The sequence below is a fragment of the Trichomycterus rosablanca genome, chromosome 13 (assembly GCF_030014385.1).
Source record: "Trichomycterus rosablanca isolate fTriRos1 chromosome 13, fTriRos1.hap1, whole genome shotgun sequence".
In the NCBI taxonomy this organism is placed as follows: domain Eukaryota; kingdom Metazoa; phylum Chordata; class Actinopteri; order Siluriformes; family Trichomycteridae; genus Trichomycterus; species Trichomycterus rosablanca.
Window position 1 is genome coordinate 7,673,062 of NC_086000.1, and position 20,043 is coordinate 7,693,104.

Here is a 20,043-nt window from a genome sequence, read left to right on the forward strand (position 1 = left end):
AGCTTAAGCACTATTCTTTATTCAGCATTGACACTGAGGTATTAAAAAATCCCAACTACATTGCTGCACCTGACTCACTTATACCAGCACAACAAAACACACACTACCATGTTATTACCATGCTACTACCATGTCATTCCATTGCTGATAATTGCCCATCACCAAAACTTTATCTGGTCAGTTTTTACTTACAAAGTGCATTTACCTCATTAAATGTCCAATAAATGTTTGTACAAGGTAGATGTCTGCATGTCTGAGAGATATCTCACAAGGGATGTCAGCTCATCGTCTAAAATTTAATCCCAGCAAGACAGAGCCGTTACTCATTTCTGGAGATCAATCTCCAACCCAGGACCTAGTCACTTCTCTTGATAAATCCCAGATCAGACCGTCTGATAATGTAGGAAGCCTTGGTGTTGTCCTGGATAACCAGCTGACCTTCTCTCCTCATGTAGCCAACATGACAACGTGCCTGTTCCTCCTCTACAACATCAAGAAGATTCGGTCATTTCTCTCTATAGAAGCCACTCAGATTCTTGTCCAGTCACTTGTAAACTCACGGTTGGACAACTGCAACTCCCTCCTGGCAGGTGCTCCTATGTCCACTATTAAACCCCTGCAACTCATCCAAAATGCAGCTGCTCGGCTTGTTTTTTTAACCAACCTAAACACTGCCACACCACCCCACAAAGCCAAAAATGGACCAGCCCCAAACTACCTTTGAGGTCTAATCAAACCCCGCTCTGTACCACGCAATCTTAGAGCCACTAGTCTCGCTCGACTTGATCCTCCACCCAGAACCCTGTGAAGACCAGCATCAAGGCTCTTCTCTGTACTTGCACCCAAGTGGTGAAACGAGCTTCTCCTGTCTGTCTGAACATCTGAGTCTCTCGCTGTCTTTAAAAGATGAATAAAAACCCACCTCTTAACTAAGCACTTAAGCCAGTGGTGGGCAAACTACGGCCCGCTGAGTATTTACAAAATTGTCCTAAAATCGCATACATTTTTTTCTTGCAGTACCCTGTGTTTCAATTGATTCCACTAGATGGCGCACACCAAACACTACCGATCATTGCTAAAGCCGAGTCTATCTGGCCTACACACAGATACTCATTTGTCGCCGGCGTGATCTAACCACTTATGTCAAAAGTTCTGCTTTAAATGCGGAATTGGTTTTGTTTAGATGGTGATACACCAAATAGAAACAAAGATAAAAATAATAAAAAATACATACAAAAATCACATTCACACATGTGTAAACGTGCACATAATGGGATGAGTCTGGCGTTTCATTTATATTCAAAAATTCATCCTTTTATCACAAAAATAAATTAGTTCCAAACCCCTGCACCCACCCGACCCATCTGTCAATTTTTTAAACCCAGTGTGGCCCTTGAGCCAAAAAGTTTGCCCACCCCTGACTTAAGCTGACATGCACTTACTTACTAATTTCTTGCAAAAAAAAACTAGAGTAAGATAATATCCACTATAGAAGCACTTCTGTAAGTCTCTCTGGATAAGAGTGTCTGCTAAATGCCGAAAACATAAATGTAAATTTCTTCTAACATCCAAAGATTTCACAGTGGATGGACTGACTGCTCTAAATTGTCCCTACATGTAAATAACTGAGGGATATGTTAGTAAGTGATGGACTGCAGTGGATTGGCATCCCATCCATTGTGTATTCCATTTTTGCACCTAGTGTTTCCAGGCAGGTGTGATCCTGATCCTTAAAGTGATTTAATGACAATATAAAAGTGTGAGATGGCACTATAACACAGCAGGTAGCATAGGTACCAAAGAAGTTGGTTTTGATCCATGCCTCCTTTTACTGTCTGTCTGAAGTTTGGTATATCATCCAAGGGGGTTTCCTCGAGACAAGTGCCACAACTCCAGCTGAGTTCCCATCAAAAAAAGATAAAAGTGTGCTGGCTTTTAGTGGCAGCAGAAAACCAGACTGGTTTCAGGAAAAAGCAGGTTGTCAACAGAGGAACCGTGAACTCTGTGAGCTAGAAACCATTATAGAGAGAAACACTCACCTGAAATTAATCAACGCTCAATGAGGTGCAGGTGACTGTCAGTTAAGAGAAGGTGTCCAGTGGTCTTGTTACAGCAAGTGATAGATGTAATTAGTTGGTGCCCTGTCCAGGGTTGTTTCATTTTACACCCAGTGTCACTCATGAGGATGAATATTGCCTAATAGGTTGGCACACTGCTAGAGCAGGTAGTGTTGATGCCTTAGGATCCCAGATTTCAAGCACCAGTTGTTATGATGTGGGGAGGAAGGACCCACGGATGCGGAGGTTTAACTAAAAAAGGGTTTTATTTACAAAATCATAAACATAATATACATAAAATAAAAGGAATAACAATAACAAAAAACACTTCGGGGAATCCCGAAGGCAGCCGGACGTCGGGGGCTGAAAAGGAACCAAAAAAAGCATACAAAAGAAAAGGGGAAGCGCGAACCCAGGACTCTTGCCTCCCGACCGGGAGCTTTAACAGCCTGCCACAGCGGCGCTAGTGGCAGACTCGCTCCCGGCACTATTGAAGCAAAGAGTGGGTTCGCGAGATGGAACCCTCGCGCTGTTGGCCGAAGAAGGGGGGGTAACACCGACAATAGCTGCGTGGCATGGCGCTTTCCAGCAACTAATGCTGGCTAGAGCCATGCCAGCTACCGGGTGTGATCGATTTGCGGGTTTCAAAAGTTAATGGCAAAGGCGCTGTCACCAGCCAGGGTGGCTGGGAAGTGGCCATTTGCTCCTGCGCTCCAGAGGGCGGAACGTGACGCTGTCACCAGCGGTAGCTGGGAGGGGGTCACGTTCCTCTGGGCGCAGTCATGGGGTCTCTAGGTGGCGGCGGCACGGCGGCTCGACGGCTCGGCGGCAGCGGCCCGACGGCGACCTGAGAGCGGCAACCAGGCGGCGGCGGCGGCACGACAGCTGCGGCACTATGGCGGCAGCTTGGCGGCGGCGGCGGCGTGGTGGCGCCCACTAGCGGTGGCCCGGCGGCAGCGGCACGGCGGCGGCGGCACATTGCGGCGGCACAACCTAAAGATAAAAAAAAACAATAAACATAAAAGGACACCGCAGTGTCAAACAAACTCAAAGAAAGAAAAAAGAAACAGCCAACAAGAGCAGAAGGTGCGACGGCTACAGCTCTGCACCTATCCCTTAAATAAGGGAAGGCACAGGTGTAGCCACTTCGCCCTAACGAGCTGGCCAGGTAATAAAAGGCACAGCTCGTTTCTGCTCTGTAAGGCCTGTGGCATCAGGGAGAGATGGTACGCCCTAAGCAACCAGGCTCCCCTCACAGCCCCACCTCTCTGTTTAATCCTGTCATTTCCCACCCTAGCAGACTGAAGGCCAATTTGTATAACTTCTCGTTATAACGACATACTGACGGCTTTTTTTTATCTGTGTGGCAGCAATATGCTTCCGTATAAACCATCTTATGATTCACATATTTGCACATGCATTACCAAGACTGGAATGTAGCCTTTGTCAAAACATGTAATTTCTGCTTGAGTTGGACAGATCGGATCTAATTCCACTCCATTACGTTCCAAATTAAGGCCATAGTATTTATGCCTCACTGAAGACACTCTAACTGGAATTAGGATTAGTTACAGAACGGTGCATACAGTCATTTATGCACTTTCATCTTTTGTTATAAGGATAAGTCATTTTAATTATGCTACACAGATAATGAACATCATTTCATTTCATTTTCTTGTTTTTACCATCATTTTACCTTGGTCAGGGCTGTGCAATGCAGTAAAACACCCCAGAGAGGTCAATTCACTATGGGGCCTCAGCCATCCCCCCTCAGATCTAGCCAATTATGTCTTTATGTGGACATCTGAAAGGCCAATAGCCCTACTGGGCAGTAGTAATGGGCCACCTAAGCGCCTGTGAATATAATATAAAAAAACCTAAAGGGCCGCTCAGGTGGCGCAGCGGTAAAAACGCACGCTAGCGCACCAGAGCTGGGATTTCGAATACATCGTATCGACCTCGAGTCCTACCCCCCAAGCCTAAAAAAAAAAAAAAAAAAAAAGCTAAAAAACCTCTCGCACACACCAAAGGATATGGGTGATAACAGAACTTTTAGGAGCTGCTAACTGAGCTACTAAGCTAACTGTTCGCGTCACAAACACATTAATGTGTACTACATAGTGTACTAGATAGTGTGAAAGATAATAGATTTATGTTCCCTACATAGTGCACTAGACAGTATATTAGACAATTGATTTATGTTCCCTACACAGTGCGCTAGATTGTATATCAGATAACGGATTTAATACGCGATCAGGGAAAAAAGTCTGTGTCGCCTGCGTGCGTGCATTCTTGGCCACTTGTTCTAGATTCCGGGTGATTTTATCTGACTTGCGGGCATCAGGGAGCCGCTATGTATATGCGGGAGACTACCGGAACTTCCGGGAGACTAGGGATGTCTGCTTAAATAACAGCGTATTTATATGCATTATTTATTGTTTCAAATAATGTCATCAGGGACTGTTGGCCGTCGGGCACTTTCACATTATCAAATATGGCCCTCCTTGAAAAAAGTTCTCCTTCTAGGAAGGCTAGGAATTCCCGTGTCTCGTGAGGTCTCTTGGTGAATTATACTTACCCAGGGGGAGTGTGGAGTGGGTTCAGCACCCCAGCACAATAATATAAAAATTTACCTGCTTTTTGTATGCCCTGCTGATTCTAAAGAGGCTCTAGATGTAAGTAAGTTTGCGGGGCTGAAGAAGGATTGGTGGCCTGTCCAGGATGCACTGACCGTGACCCCAGGCGGCGCAGCGGGATATTCTGCTAGCACACCAGTGTCGGGATTCTTAACTCCTCATTTCGAAACTTGGAGTTGCCACCGGTCGGCTGGGCGCCATCTAGCGGGCATAATTGGCAGTGCCTGCAGGGAGGCATGACCGGACTATCTGGGTGGGGTCTTCAAAAGCTGTGTAAGGACCCTGATTAGCAGATAGAGAGGCACCTGTGCAGAATGCATGGGTGAAAAAAGGTTCCACTATGGGCTGCAATATACCCACCTCGACTGCAATCAGGGATCCCCCAGCAGCGGAAGACAAATTGAGTATGCTAATTTGGGAGAAAAATTGGAGAAAATGCTTAGTCAGAAGCTATTAGTCAGAAAGAATGAATGAATAAATGATAATTAATTTGAAGTATTTTTTTTTACTGAACTTTAAACTCTATTGTTCTTGTTGTTGTCGGTTTATAATCCTAACGTGTATGTTTGGTCTATTATACTGTTTTTAAGGACTGGTCAGCATTGCCAAACACAAATGTGTCCCTAAAATGTATCCAATCTGATTTTATTTCAATTTTTGTTTCTTTTTTAAGGTCGTCTTTATACTACTCAGGCCAAAATGAAGCCCTGAGCATCTGAACCACCTTCCATATGCGGCTGCTGCTGACAAGAACCATGGATAAAGGTCAAGTGAACAACTTTAACACCAGTGTCAATGCATCAGATGTCCACCTTGTCACACATAGCCTGTGGGAGGTCATCACTATAGCAACTGTGTCGGCCATAGTGAGTCTCATCACAATAATTGGGAATGTTCTTGTAATGCTGTCCTTCACAGTCAACAGTCAACTTAAGACTGTTAATAACTACTACCTACTAAGTCTGGCTTTTGCTGATTTAATTATTGGTGTATTTTCCATGAACTTATACACTTCCTACATACTAATGGGCTACTGGTCGTTAGGTAATCTAGCATGTGACCTTTGGTTGGCTTTGGACTATGTAGCCAGCAATGCCTCAGTAATGAACTTGCTAGTTATTAGCTTTGATCGCTACTTCTCCATCACAAGACCTCTGACCTATAGAGCCAAGAGAACACCAAAACGTGCTGGTATTATGATTGGCCTAGCTTGGCTTGTGTCTTTTATCCTGTGGGCACCACCAATTCTGTGCTGGCAGTATTTTGTGGGCAAAAGAACAGTACCCGAAAGGCAGTGTCAAATCCAGTTCTTTTCAGAGCCGGTGATAACTTTCGGAACAGCAATTGCAGCATTTTACATCCCCGTTTCCGTCATGACCATCTTGTACTGTCGGATATACAAAGAGACAGAAAAACGCAGCAAAGACCTGGCAGAGCTTCAAGGAGTCACTTATTCTATAGACTCCGACAATAAAACTCAGCCTCAGACGACCATCATTAGATCCTGCTTTAGCACCACTTCCAGAGAGCAGAATCAAGAGTCCTGGTCATCTTCAAGCCACAGCACTTCTGAGTGGTCCAAATCTGACCAACTTTCCACCTTCAATAAGTATGCATCATCTGAAGAAGAGGAGCGTACTATGTCTTCTGGGATCCTGCTCGTCTTCAGAAACCATGCATGTGGGACGAGCAACACAGCGATGCCCGATAATGGTGAACAGATGACAGGTCATGACAAAGACAATTTCTTTCCATCGCCAGTCAAGGGTCACTCACAAAAGAGTAAAAAGTGTGTCTCATACAGGTTCAAACTTGCTGAGAAGGGAAGCAACTCTCCAGAAACCAAGAATGGGGACTCCAAAGCAGAAAGCTTCTCATTTTCCTTGGCTGAGTCTATAAGTATTCCTTCCACAGCCTTATCCTCCAAGCCCAGTGACTCAACGTTAAAGAGCCAGATCACCAAGCGCAAAAGAATGGTCTTGATCAAAGAAAAGAAGGCAGCACAGACTCTCAGTGCTATACTGCTGGCTTTTATCCTCACATGGACACCTTACAATATCATGGTGCTTATCTCTACCTTCTGTTCGGATTGTATACCCCTATCCCTCTGGCACCTGGGCTACTGGTTGTGCTATGTCAACAGCACAGTCAACCCAATGTGCTATGCCCTCTGTAACAAAACCTTTCAAAAGACATTCCGTATGCTTCTATTATGCCAGTGGAAAAAGAGGGTTGAGGAGAAGACTCACTGGTATGGACAAAACTAAACGAAACATGAGCACATCTGAGCAAAAGAATGAAGCTGTAAATGTCTGTTACACTCAGATTAAATTAAAATGTTACGACATTCTATCAGCTCCACTTACCATATAGAAGCACTTTGTAGTTCTACAATTACTGACTGTAGTCCATCTCTTTCTCTGCATGCTTTGTTAGCCCCCTTTCATGCTGTTCTTTAATGGTCAGGACACCCACGGGACCACTACAGAGCAGGTATTATTTAGGTGGTGGATCATTCTCAGCACTGCAGTGACACTGACATGGTGGTGATGTGTTAGTGTGTGTTGTGCTGGTATGAGTGGATCAGAGACAGCAGCACTGCTGGAGTTTTTAAATATTGTGTCCACTTACTGTCCACTGTATTAGACACTCCTACCTAGTTGGTCCACCTTGTAGATGTAAAGTCAGAGACGATCGCTCATTTTCTAGACCTTCATCAGTGGTCACAGGACGCCACCTACGAGGCGCTGTTGGCTGGATGTTTTTGGTTGGTGGACTATTCTCAGTCCAGCAGTGACAGTGAGGTGTTTAAAAACTCATACCAGCACGACACACACTAACACACCACCACCATGCCAGTGTCACTACAGTGCTGAGAATGATCCACCACCTAAATAATACCTGCTCTGTAGTGGTCCTGGGAGAGTCCTGACCATTGAAGAACAGCATGAAAGAGGGCTAACAAAGCATGCAGAGAAACAGATGGACTACAGTCAGTAATTGTAGAACTACAAAGTGCTCGTATATGGTAAGTGGAGCTGATAAAATGGACAGTGAGTGTAGAAACAAGGAGGTGGTTTTAATGTTATGGCTGATCAGTGTTTTTTTCAGTGATAATGTTTACCTGGATTATGGGTTTCCTACATTACACGCCAAACAGTACATTAGTACATTAATAAACTAGTTTTTGGCACAAATTACTTGTTTATTGCTTTATGTGAGGCACAGGTGAGGTCAAACGTTTACATCCTGTACACTAGTTATGGACATGTACACTACATGGCCAAATGTATATAGACACCTGTGTAAGTAGTTGCTGGACATTCTTTTTTTAAACCATGGCCAATAACATGGAAAGTAAAGCTCTGATGTAAGATAATAAAGATAATTGACATTTCAGTTGATTCCAAACTTTTCAACAGGAATAAGGTCAGGGCTCTGTTCATGCCACTTAAGTTCTTCCACTAAAATTGTTTTAAATTATGTACAGTATTTATGACCCATTAAAAACATTGCACATATTTCTTGCATACTGTATATTGTATAAATGCACGTTGTACATTTGCTACATCATACTTTATTATACTTTATTTGTATTAGTTCTTTTTTTTTCTTCTTCTCTTTGTCCAACTACTGGAGGCCAATAATTTCCCTCAGGACAAACAAAGTATCTATTTATCTTAAACAATGTTATATATACTTGAATATTTAAAACCCCAAATGAGAAAAAGTTGGGACAATATGAAAAATGCAAATAAAATAAAAATGCAGTGTTCCTTACATTTACTTTGACTTTTATTTTATTGCAGACAGTTTGAACTTGAGATATTTCATGTCTTATCATGCTCAACTTCATTTCATTTGTTAATATACCTCCATTCCTGCATTTCAGGCCTGCAACACATTCCAAAAAAAGTTGGGGCGGGGGCAATTTAGGGCTAGTAATGAGGTGAAAAAACGAAATAATCATGTGACTCCAAACAGGTGATGTTAACAGGTGATTGTAATCATGGTTTGGTACAAAAGCAGCATCCAGGAAAGGCTGAGTCTGATGAGCAAAGATGATCAGAGGATCTCCAGTTTGTCAACAAATGCATATTTCTCCCTCTACAGTGCATAATATCAATAAACTATTCAAGGAATCGGGAGGATTTTCAGTGTGTAAAGGCCAAGGGCGCAAGCTTAAATTGAACGCCCGTGATCTTCGATCCCTCAGACGACACTGCATCAAGAACCGCCACTCAACAATAGCTGATATAACCACATGGACAAGTGATTACTTTGGCAAACCTTTGTCAAGCGCTACAATACAGAGTTACATGCACAAATGCCACTTACACATTTACTGTGCAAAAAATAAGCCTTATGTTAACCATGTCGAAAAGTGGCATCGACTTCTCTGGGCACGGAGGCATCTAGGATGGACCATCACACAGTGGAAACGTGTATTGTGGTCAGATGAATCAGCATTCTAGGTCTTTTTTGGAAAAAAAAATGGACACCATGTGCTCCGGAAAGACGAAAAGGACCATCCAGACTGTTATCAGCAACAAGTCCAAAAGCCAGGGTCTGTCATGGTATGGGGGTGTGTCAGTGCCCTTGGCAAAGGTCATTTACACTTCTGTGATGGCAGCATTAATGCACGTTTTGCAAACGACAATGCAAAACCACATGCTGCACACATTACAAAGGCATGGCTGCGGGAGAAGAGGGTACGGGTACTGGACTGACCTGCCTGCAGTCCTGACCTGTTCCCAATAAAGAATATGTATAGAATGTTGACATGGCAACCCCGTACTGTTGCACATCTTAAGACGTGTTTGCAGGAAGAATGAGACAAAATAAAAGCTGAAACACTAAATCACTTGGTCTCCTCTGTGCCAAAACGTCTTTTAAGTGTGGTGAAAAGGAATGGCAGCATTACAAAGTGGTAAATGCTTTACTGTCCCAACTGTTTTTGGAATGTGTTGCAGGCCTGAAATGCAGGAATGGATGTTTATTAATAAATGAAATGAAGTTGAGCAGATAAAACATGAAATATCTCAGGTTCATCCTGTCTGCAATCAAATAAAAGTCAAAGTAAATGTAAGAAACTCTGTGTTTTTATATTATTTGAATTTTCCATGCCGTTTCTGATTTGGGGTTGTATTATAAAGCATTAAGATTTATTTATATAACTGAGGTATTATGGATTAATGTAATACATGTCATTTATTTATTACAGTATTTTAAATAAAAATAATAAAACTGGACAAAAATGTATGTGACATCAAAGACTAAATATGATGTTTTGTATTAGAAATGTGCCAAAATGCATCTCTTTTGAAACTCAATTGTTACTTATGTAAACGTATCTTTACAAATGATAATCAGCTGTATCTGAGTAGCGTCTCAGTATTTAGATTCTCACCATGCTCAATTGTGATAAACTGGGCAGTAAAGAAGAAGAAGTTTCATGACATATTGTTTAATGACGGACAAACCAACAATTTAATAAATTAACAAATGGGTGGCACAGTGGTGCAGCTGACAACTGTGGGTACCACGCAGCAATGTAGGACCTCAGGATCTTGGTTTGATTCTTGTCTCTGTGAAAGGTAATTAGCCACTTTAAATATATGAGTAAATGAATGTGTGAGATTGTGTTGCCCTGCTATAGATTAGCACTCTTTCCTGAATGTATTTACACCTACAGTCTTTCTGAGTGGTACCAGATCCACAGAGACCCAAATCAAAATAAACTGTACATTTTTATGTACCTTTTGTGCTTTTTGTTTGTTATTGAAATCTGTGACAGTATACATGTCAGTATATCTTAAAGAAAGATTGGAAGGGATTTGCATATTTCTCCCTCTACAGTGTATAATATCATGAAACGATTCAAGGAATCGGGAGGAATTTCAGTGTGTAAAGGCCAAAAGCGCAAGCTTAAGCTGAACGCCCGTGATCTTCGATCTCTCAGACGGCACTGCATCAAGAACCGTCACTCAACAATAGCTGATATAACCACATGGGTGAGGGATTACTTTGGCAAACCTTTGTCAAGCTCTACAATACAGAGTTACATGCACAAATGCCACTTAAAACTTTACTGCGCAAAAAAGAAGCCTCATGTTAACCATGTCCAGAAGCGGCGTCAACTTCTCTGGGCTCGGAGGCATCTAGGATGGACCATCACACAGTGGAAACGTGTATTGTGGTCAGATGAATCAGCATTCCAGGTATTTTTTGGGAAGCCATGCGCTCCGGACCAAAGACAAACAGGACCATCCAGACCGTTATCAGCAACAAGTCCAAAAGCCAGGGTCTGTCATGGTATGGGGCTGTGTCAGTGCCCTTGGCAAAGGTAATTTTAAAATGCCACTCTAAATGTATGAGTAAATGAATGTGTGAGATTGTGTTGCCCTGCTATAGATTAGCACTCTTTCCTGAATGTATTTACACCTCTGCTTAGTCTTTCTGGGTGGTGCCAGATCCACAGAGACCCAAATCAAAATAAACTGTACATTTTTATGTACCTTTTGTGCTTTTTGTTTGTTATTGGAATCTATGACAGTATGTGACATGTTTGCATCTCTAATTTGCAAAGGAGTGTAACTCTTAATACAATAATTTAATTAATCTTTATAACAGAATCTCACATACTTGATATCTCCACTATCTGATTCATTAATGTTTAAGAGCAAATTTGATTTTCCAGAACTGTAGCTGTTCTACAATCTCATGTATTACCATTTAATAAGATCAAAGTTCATCTCGTTGGCACTCTGCCCGTAGCACTTTGACCGTATCTGAAGGCTTTACCATCATCCAAGCATATTTACACAGGTGCTCCTTGTTGCAGTCCTTCTGCCAGTAGATGACGTTGCGGCGGTTCAGGTTGGCGCCAGCACATGCATCGTACCACCATCCCCCTCCTGCGACGCCCTGGAACTCCAGCTTGGCACAATTCTGGTAGTAGTTATCATTATCACGATCCTTGGTGGTGAACCTCTGGTTGTCATGCAGGTAGTTCTCCGGATCCAGAGTAAGAGCATCTACGGCTGTGCCATGATACAACCCCAATCGAAGCCTGTACTGTGCCTCTTCTCCTTCAATCAACACTGGGTCATATTCACCAGTTTTGGTCAGAGCATCCTTGTCCACCAGCTTGATTCTGAGCTTGTATCGGCCTGGTCCTTGAGTGAGCTGGTGGATGTATTCATTGCCCAGCCAGTGGTTGCCGGTAAGAGTTCCGAAACCTAGCTTGTATTCCTTCCAGGTGCGGTCAAAGTCTACACTGCTGTTGACTGTGATGTGTTGGATGACAGTCCAGCCACCTTCTTGCATGGCACAATAGGTGGCGATGGGTGAGTCTCCAGGCTTTATTAAGTAGATGCCATCTCTAGCCTGGCCTCCTGAACTTTCCCATAGCTCATAGCAGTCTCTGGGGAGCTCTGGTAAGATAAGAAAAACAATTTGAAGCAGAAGTACTATGTAAGTGTTTGCATTTAGTTTCTAGTAGCTGACTAGATGATTATTGTGCTAGCTAGCAAAAGTAAATAACAATAGTAGACAAATTAAGGTGAACTGACATACACTGATCAGCCATAACATTAAAACCACCGCCTTGTTTCTACACTCTGTTCATTTTATCAGCTCTACTGACCATATAGAAGCATTTTGTAGTTCTACAATTACTGACTGTAGTCCATCTGTTTCTCTGCATGCTTTTTTCAACGGCCAGGACCACCCCAGAGCAGGTATTATTTAGGTGGTGGATCATTCTCAGCACTGCATTGACAATGACATGGTGGTGGTGTGTTAGTGTGTGTTGTGCTGGTATAAGTGGATCAGACACAGCAGCGCTCACTGTCCACTCTATTAGACACTCCTACCTAGTTGGTCCACCTTGTAGATGTAAAGTCAGAGACGATGGCTCATCTATTGCTGCTGTTTGAGTTGGTCATCTTCTAGGCCTTCATCAGTGGTCACAGAACGCTGCCCACTGGGCGCTATTGTCTGGATATTTTTGGTTGGTGGACTATTCTCAGTCCAGCAGTGACAGTGAGGTGTTTAAAAACTCCATCAGCATTGTTGTGTCTTATCAATTCATACCAGCACGACACACACTAACACACCACCACCATGTCAGTGTCACTGCAGTGCTGAGAATGATCCACCACTTAAATAATACCTGCTCTGTGGTGGTCCTGTGAGAGTCCTGACCATTGAAGAACAGCATGAAAGGGGGCTAACAAAGCATGCAGAGAAACAGATCAGTACAGTCAGTAATTGTAGAACTACAAAGTGCTTCTACATGGCAAGTGGAGCTGATAAAATGGACAGTGAGTGTAGAAACAAAGAGGTGGTTTTAATGTTATGGCTGATGGGTGTATATAATATAAAGCACTGGCTGTGTATTGCTTGCTTCAATACACAAGTGGTATAAATGAACCATGTAGTCATGCTATGATTTCATCCAGCCACTGGAGTTCTCCCTCACCTAAATACCTGTTTTGAAAGGTTTAGCAACCCTTTTATTTTGGTAAGTCCAGGCTCTCATTGAGTTTTCTTGTTATTGCCGTCTTGCCGCTGAACTGTATTACACAAATTAAGGGCCAAAAAGACCAGTTTTGTGTGGAGGAAACCTGCTTAGTCCTGTTAAGCACTTGGGATGATTCAGAACACTGATTGTGAGCCAGACCTTTATGCTCAACATGAGTGCCTACCCCCACAAATGTTACCTTGACTGAAATGACACACTCCAAAATCCTGTGAAAACACTTCCAAAAAGTGTGAAGGCTGTTAAAGCCACAAGGGGAATAGGGCCACTTCAACATAATGCCCATGATGTGGAACTGAATGTCCAACAAGTTAATGGTCACGTGTACACATACATTATGTGGACAGAGGTATAGGGACACCCCAAAGTTTTGAATTCATGTGTTTTAACCACAACAATTGCTAACAGGTGTAATAAATCAATTACTTAAAGGGAAATTATGTGGTTCCAACTTGCAGCAACAGTTTAAAGAAGGCTTTATTTGATTGCAGACAGGATGAACCTGAGATATTTCATGTTTTGTCTGCTCAACTTAATTTCATATATTAATATACAGTACATCCATTCCTGCATTTCAGGCCTGCACCACATTCCAACACAAGTTGGGACTAAGTTGGGTGAAAAAACTAAATAATGATATGATTTCCAACAGGTGATGTTAACAGGTGATTGTAATCATGGTTTGGTACAAAAGCAGCATCCAGGAAAGGCTGAGTCTTTGATGAGCAAAGATGGCACTGCATCAAGAACCACCTCTCAACAATAGCTGATATAACCACATGGGTGAGGGATTACTTTGGCAAACATTTGTCAAGCACTACAATACAGAGTTACATGCACAAATGGCACTTAAAACTTCACTGTGCAAAAAAGAAGCCTTATGTTAACCATGTCCAGAAGCGGCATCGACTTCTCTGGGTTCTGAGGCATCTAGGATGGACCATCACATAGTGGAAATGTGTATTGTGGTCAGATGAATCAGCATTCCAGGTCTTTTTTGGAAAAAATGGACGCCGTGTGCTCTGGATTAAAGATGAAAAGGACCATCCAGACTGTTATCAGCATCAAGTCTAAAAGCCAGGGTGTGTCATGGTATGGGGTGTGTCAGTGCCCTTAGCAAAGGTCATTTACACTTCTGTGATGGCAGCATTAACACAGAAAAATACATTGAGATCTTAGAGCAACATATGCTGCCTTCAAGACGTCATCTTTTCCAGGGATGTTCATGCATTTTTCAACAACACAATGCAAAACCACATGCTGCACACATTACAAAGGCATGGCTGAGGAAGAAGAGGGTACGGGTACTGGACTGACCTGCCTGCAGTCCTGACCTGTTCTCAATGGATAATTTTGTAATGAAAAACGACCCCGTACTGATGTGTTTGCAGGAAGAATGCACTAAATCGCTTGGTATCCTCGGTGCCAAAATGTCTTTTAAGTGTGGTGAAAAGGAACGACAACATTACAAAGTGGTAAATGCTTTACTGTCCCAACTTTTTTTGGAATGTGTTGCAGGCCTGAAATGCAGGAATGGATGTTAATTAATAAATGAAATTGAAGTTGAGCAGATAAAACATGAAATATCTCAGGTTCATCCTGTCTGCAATCAAATAAAAGTCAAAGCAAATGTAAGAAACTCTGTGTTTTTATATTATTTGCTTTTTCCATATTGTCCCAACCAGTGGCGATTTCTCTAAGACTGCAAGGGAAGCTCAGCTTCCCCTAAAATGTCCAAAATTAAATGGTGAAATATGTACAGTTGTGTTAACATTTCATTGACTACGTTAGAACACGTTCATCTCGTTCATGGACGCTGAACTTCTGCAAGATGATTGGAGGATCAGTGGAAAGGCTGAATCCCGTTTTGATTGACAGCTCGTTTGAGCGCTACACCGTCACTTCTCAAACTCAAACTCAAAAGAAGCTTTATTGGCATGACAAATAGGGACATTCGTATTGCCAAAGCAATACACTTCATTAGTCACTTAATCACTAGGAGCTTCAGTCCCATCGCGGATTTTGCGAGTGAAGTCGAAAGACAAACTGCAACCCATTTCAGGCCATTTTCTTGTAAAAGGAACAGAGGGCAGAATTTATGTGTAAATAAATTGACAAATTTTATGATGTAAGCCGACAATGAGCTTCCCCTCTTTGAAAGACCAGCAGCCACCACTGGTCCCAATTTTTTCTGATTTGGGGTTGTATAAAATCTACTAAAGCAAACACACTGCTTTAGAAATAAGCTGGAATAAATGGTAAGTTTATGAATTAAGAGTGCACGTAGGCTTCATGTAGCCATATAAACAACAACTTTCAGTAAAACATTACTGAGTGTTCTTATCTTTGTGTCTGTTCTCATCATGAATTATAATGATGAGAAGACTGACCTTAAAGAATACATGCAAACAGAGCCTGACATATTGCATATCTGCATTAAAAGTGATCAAAAAGAAAAAGTGATGCAGAGATCTCGTCTATAGATAACAGCAGGTCAACCTCTGTGCTGGTCTTATCTGTATTTTTCAGACCACAAACAAAGACCTCACAAGAGACTGATCATTCTGTAAGAACTCTGACCTCTGCTCTTATGTCAGAAGTCAGTATTGTTTAAACTAGGTGTGGTGCCATAAATCCAGTCAAAACAAATAATGCTGTAAGTCCAACAACCTAAATAAAAGATGATTCACAAGACATATAATATTACATAAGAAATAAAGTAACAAATGAAAGACACAAAACATCCAAACCTGCAGTAAAACTGGATAGAACATGGATATCACAGAACAGAGAACTGACTGTCACAATATGACAGGCTAGTTAGGCAATCTGCGACAACTCAGTTCTTGGAAAAAGGAAAGATAGAGAACCCTCCGAATAATGCACAAGCGGCACCCCAATCACATTCTGGTCCGCTCCAGAAAAGGCACGTCATGTCACCACTGGGACAATCTGTTCTCCCAGATTCAGTCATGGCCCAAGATGCCACAACACCTGCGAGTTCCCAGAAAGACCTCTTTGTTTCTACATTCACTGTCCATTTTATCAGCTCCACTTACCATATAGTAGCACTTTGTAGTTCTGATTCTCAGCACTGCAGTGACAATGACATGGTGGTGGTGTGTTAGTGTGTGTTGTGCTGGTATGAGTGGATCAGACACAGCAGCACTGATGGAGTTTTTAAATACCATGTCCACTCACTGTCCGCTCTATTAGACACTCCTACCTAGTTGGTCGACCTTGTAGACGTAAAGTCAGAGACGATCACTTAGCTACTGCTGCTGTTTGAGTTGGTCATCTTCTAGACCTTCATCAGTGGTCACAGGACGCTGCCCACAAAGCGCTGTTGGTTGGATATTTGTGGTTGGTGGACTATTCTCAGTCCAGCAGAGACAGTGAGGTGTTTAAAAACTCCAGCAGCGCTGCTGTGTCTGATCCACTCATACCAGCACAACACACACTAACACACCACCACCATGTCAGTGTCACTGCAGTGCTGAGAATGATCCACCACCTAAATAATACCTGCTCTGTGGGGGTCCTGACCATTAAAGAACAGCATGAAAGGGGGGTAACAAAGCATGCAGAAAAAAAGATGGACTACAGTCAGTAATTGTAGAACTACAAAGTGCTTCTATATGGTAAGTTGAGATGATAAAACAGCCCAGTATTACGGTTTTAAAGAAACAGCAGGTTTACCAACAGAGAAGCTGGCAAGTGTGAGAGGGAGAAACCATGATTCATAGTCAAACCTCCACCTGAAGTAAATGAACTCTTATGAGGTGCAGGTGATTGTCAGGGTGATTCTCTAATCATACAAACTGGGGTCTCCCTTTTTTTGCAGATCACAAATCTTTGGCTGAATGTTGGATTTATATGTATGTTTAGATTTTAGTTACACACAAATATTAAATACTCAACATATAACAAATAAAAGACTCTAGACTTTACCACTATGTCCCAGGTTTAAGATGAATTTATGCTCCTCTGGAGAAAGCAGGTGGATGTTTTTAGCTTCCCGCTGTTCAGTCATAACCACCATTGAAAGGAGGATTGTGGCCAACAGCTTCTGCTCCAAAAGCTTCATCCTTTAATAAAATCAGTTTACGACAGTGTTATATTCCATGCAGCAATTACATTTTACCTTATTTGTAATTGTACTTTCAAGTCAAGGAATTCCGTCAAGAATTACTCTGTAAACAGTGCTGTGTATATGAATACAAAAGTATTAAATTGAGCACACTCGGCTGTCATTAAATCTGCAACATTTAGAAGTGTACTTACCTTCACCGTGTGCTTCACTCTGTGTTGCAGTATGTGCGCCCCAGACTTGGACAAATATAATATTCACACTTAGATCTGAATGACTAATACAGAATGAAAGTTGCCAGGCTGAAAAACAGAGTCCACACTCATACTGTCATTTCTACAGGACATACAGGCCGTGCCTATCAGCAATGGACTTCAGCCTTATCCTCACGTTAAGGCCCCTTATCTCTATCATTTGGGACAGGACCAGACTTGATATCAATATATAAAGGTAAAAAGGTCATAAAAGTAACATCATATTGGTTAACTAGTTTAATCTCACATTCAGAATATAAGATAGACAACAGCTTAAACAAGGCAATGTGTCACAATTATTGGCAACTTTAAATTAAAACTTTTTTTCCCCTTAGGCATCCATGGAAGCTTTAATGAATCTGCCTGCTGGAAATCAACAGTGTGAGGAGGATGGTTACTAAAGCAAAAGGTTATTTGAAAGTGGAGATTTTCTTAAAGACGTCAGCACACGCCGCTCAGGTGGCGCAGCGGTAAAAACACACACTAGCACACCAAGAGCTGGGATCTCGGCCGGGCTGAGCGGCCACATGAACACATGATTGGCATGTCATTCATATAGGGGTGGGGTATTAGCCGGATAGGGACTCTATCATAACTGATGCAAATACGACCTCTGCTGGCTGGTTGATGGTGCCTGCACAGGGGCGGGGAAGGAGTGTGTCGATCAGGGTGTGTCTCTCCGTACACAGAGCTGGTCCGCAGCTGATCTCGTCTATTGTAGGTGACAAAATGCATGTGTCAGAGGGGGCGTGGGTTAGCTTCGTTCTCCTCATATCTGAGCGGGGGTCAGTATTAGTGGAGAGGAAGCATGACACAATCGGGCAATTGGATGCACAAAAAGTTGGGAGAAAAAGGGGAGAAAATGCATAAACAATATATATATATATATATATATATAAAAAGATGTCAGCACAATTGGTTCATAAAAGGGTTGCCAATTTTATGAGACTCAAACTCAAAATCTTTGAAACTCAACACCCTTCATCAAGAAATTTGTACCCTTATGCCGCTCAGGTGGCGTAGCGGTAAAAACACACGCTGCAACCTGAGCTGGATTCTGAGTACATCGTATCGAATCCAGCTCTGTCTTACCAGTTTGAGGCTGAGTGGCTGTATGAGCAACGATTGGCCGGTTGCTCAGTTGGGGGGCGGGACAAAGAACCGGATGTGGGTCTCTCTCTGTCAGAATGCGATTACGACCTCTGCCGGCTGATTAGATGCGCCTGCAAATAGATGAGGAAGAGTGCCCTTAGGGTGTGTCTCTCCACATGCAATGCTAGGTGGCGCCACACTCATCAATGTGTGGGTGGCAAAAATGCATGTGCCTCGACAACTTGTATTAGTGTGACTCAAATGTTACAGACACTGACAGACCCCCTCACATTTACGAGTGCTATTTTCTATTTTTAGCCTTTATTCTTACAACTTCCAAATCGGTCAGCCAGGCTGTTGCTTTTTATATCCGGACCAACCAGGCTAAAATTTCTGTGATTCAGCAACTGACAAGGCAGTACACAGGGCAGTACTTCTCTTTATTTTAAACCTTAAGTTTAAGGCGAGCTTATAATCATTAAATATTTTTTTAAATATATTGACTTTAAAAGTTTAACAAAATATTAACATGATTTTAAAACAAATGTAACAAAATAATATAAGACCAATATAAATAAAAGCAGTCAGGGAGAAAAACACACTATCATGCATATATATATATATATATATATATAAAACATTATGACCACCTCCTTGTTTCTACACTCACTGTCCATTTTATCAGCTCCACTTACCATATAGAAGCACTTTGTTGTTCTACAATTACTGACTGTAGTCCATCTGTTTCTCTACATACTTTTATAGCCTGCTTTCACCCTGTTCTTCAATGATCAGGACCACCACAGAGCAGGTATTATTTGGGTGGTGGATCATTTTCAGCAGTGCAGTGACACTGACATGGTGGGGGTGTATTAGTGTGTGTTGTGCTGGTATGAGTGGATCAGACACAGCAGCACTGATGGAGCTTTTATATACCGTGTCCACTCACTGTCCACTCTATTAGACACTCCTACCTAGTTGGTTCACCTTGTAGGTGTAAAGTCAGAGACGATCACTTATCTATTGCTGCTGTTTGAGTTGGTCATCTTCTAGACCTTTCATCAGTGGTCACAGGACGCTGCCCACGGGGCGCTGTTGGGTGGATATATTTTTGGTTGGTGGACTATTCTCAGTCCAGCAGTGACAGTGAGGTGTTTAAAAACTCCATCAGCATTGCTGTGTCTGATCCACTCACACCAGCACAACACACACTAACACACCACCACCATGTCAGTGTCACTGCAGTGCTAAGAATGATCCACCACCCAAATAATACCTGCTCTGTAGTGGTCCTGTGGGGGTCCTGACCATTGAAGAACTGGGTGAATGCAGGTTAAACAAGTATGTAAACAAGTACAAAGTGCTTTTA

At 42.3% G+C, this 20,043-nt stretch overlaps 2 protein-coding genes across 2 annotated transcripts; one reads left to right on the forward strand and one right to left on the reverse strand.

Annotated features, from left to right (window-relative positions):
* The first annotated feature begins 5,448 nt into the window (after positions 1 to 5,448).
* On the forward strand, positions 5,449 to 6,960 carry chrm5a (cholinergic receptor, muscarinic 5a). The gene has a single exon (XM_063007591.1). The coding sequence runs from the start codon at positions 5,449 to 5,451 to the stop codon at positions 6,958 to 6,960; it is 1,512 nt and encodes a 503-aa protein (XP_062863661.1).
* A 3,184-nt stretch (positions 6,961 to 10,144) lies between these two features.
* zgc:194887 (uncharacterized protein LOC571819 homolog) lies at positions 10,145 to 17,617 on the reverse strand. Its single transcript, XM_063007528.1, has 3 exons — positions 17,523 to 17,617; positions 17,190 to 17,326; positions 10,145 to 12,129 (listed from the first exon to the last, which is right to left on the reverse strand). The coding sequence occupies exons 2-3, from the start codon at positions 17,323 to 17,325 to the stop codon at positions 11,438 to 11,440; spliced, it is 828 nt and encodes a 275-aa protein (XP_062863598.1). The 5' UTR covers position 17,326; positions 17,523 to 17,617; the 3' UTR covers positions 10,145 to 11,437.
* Positions 17,618 to 20,043: the final 2,426 nt, after the last annotated feature.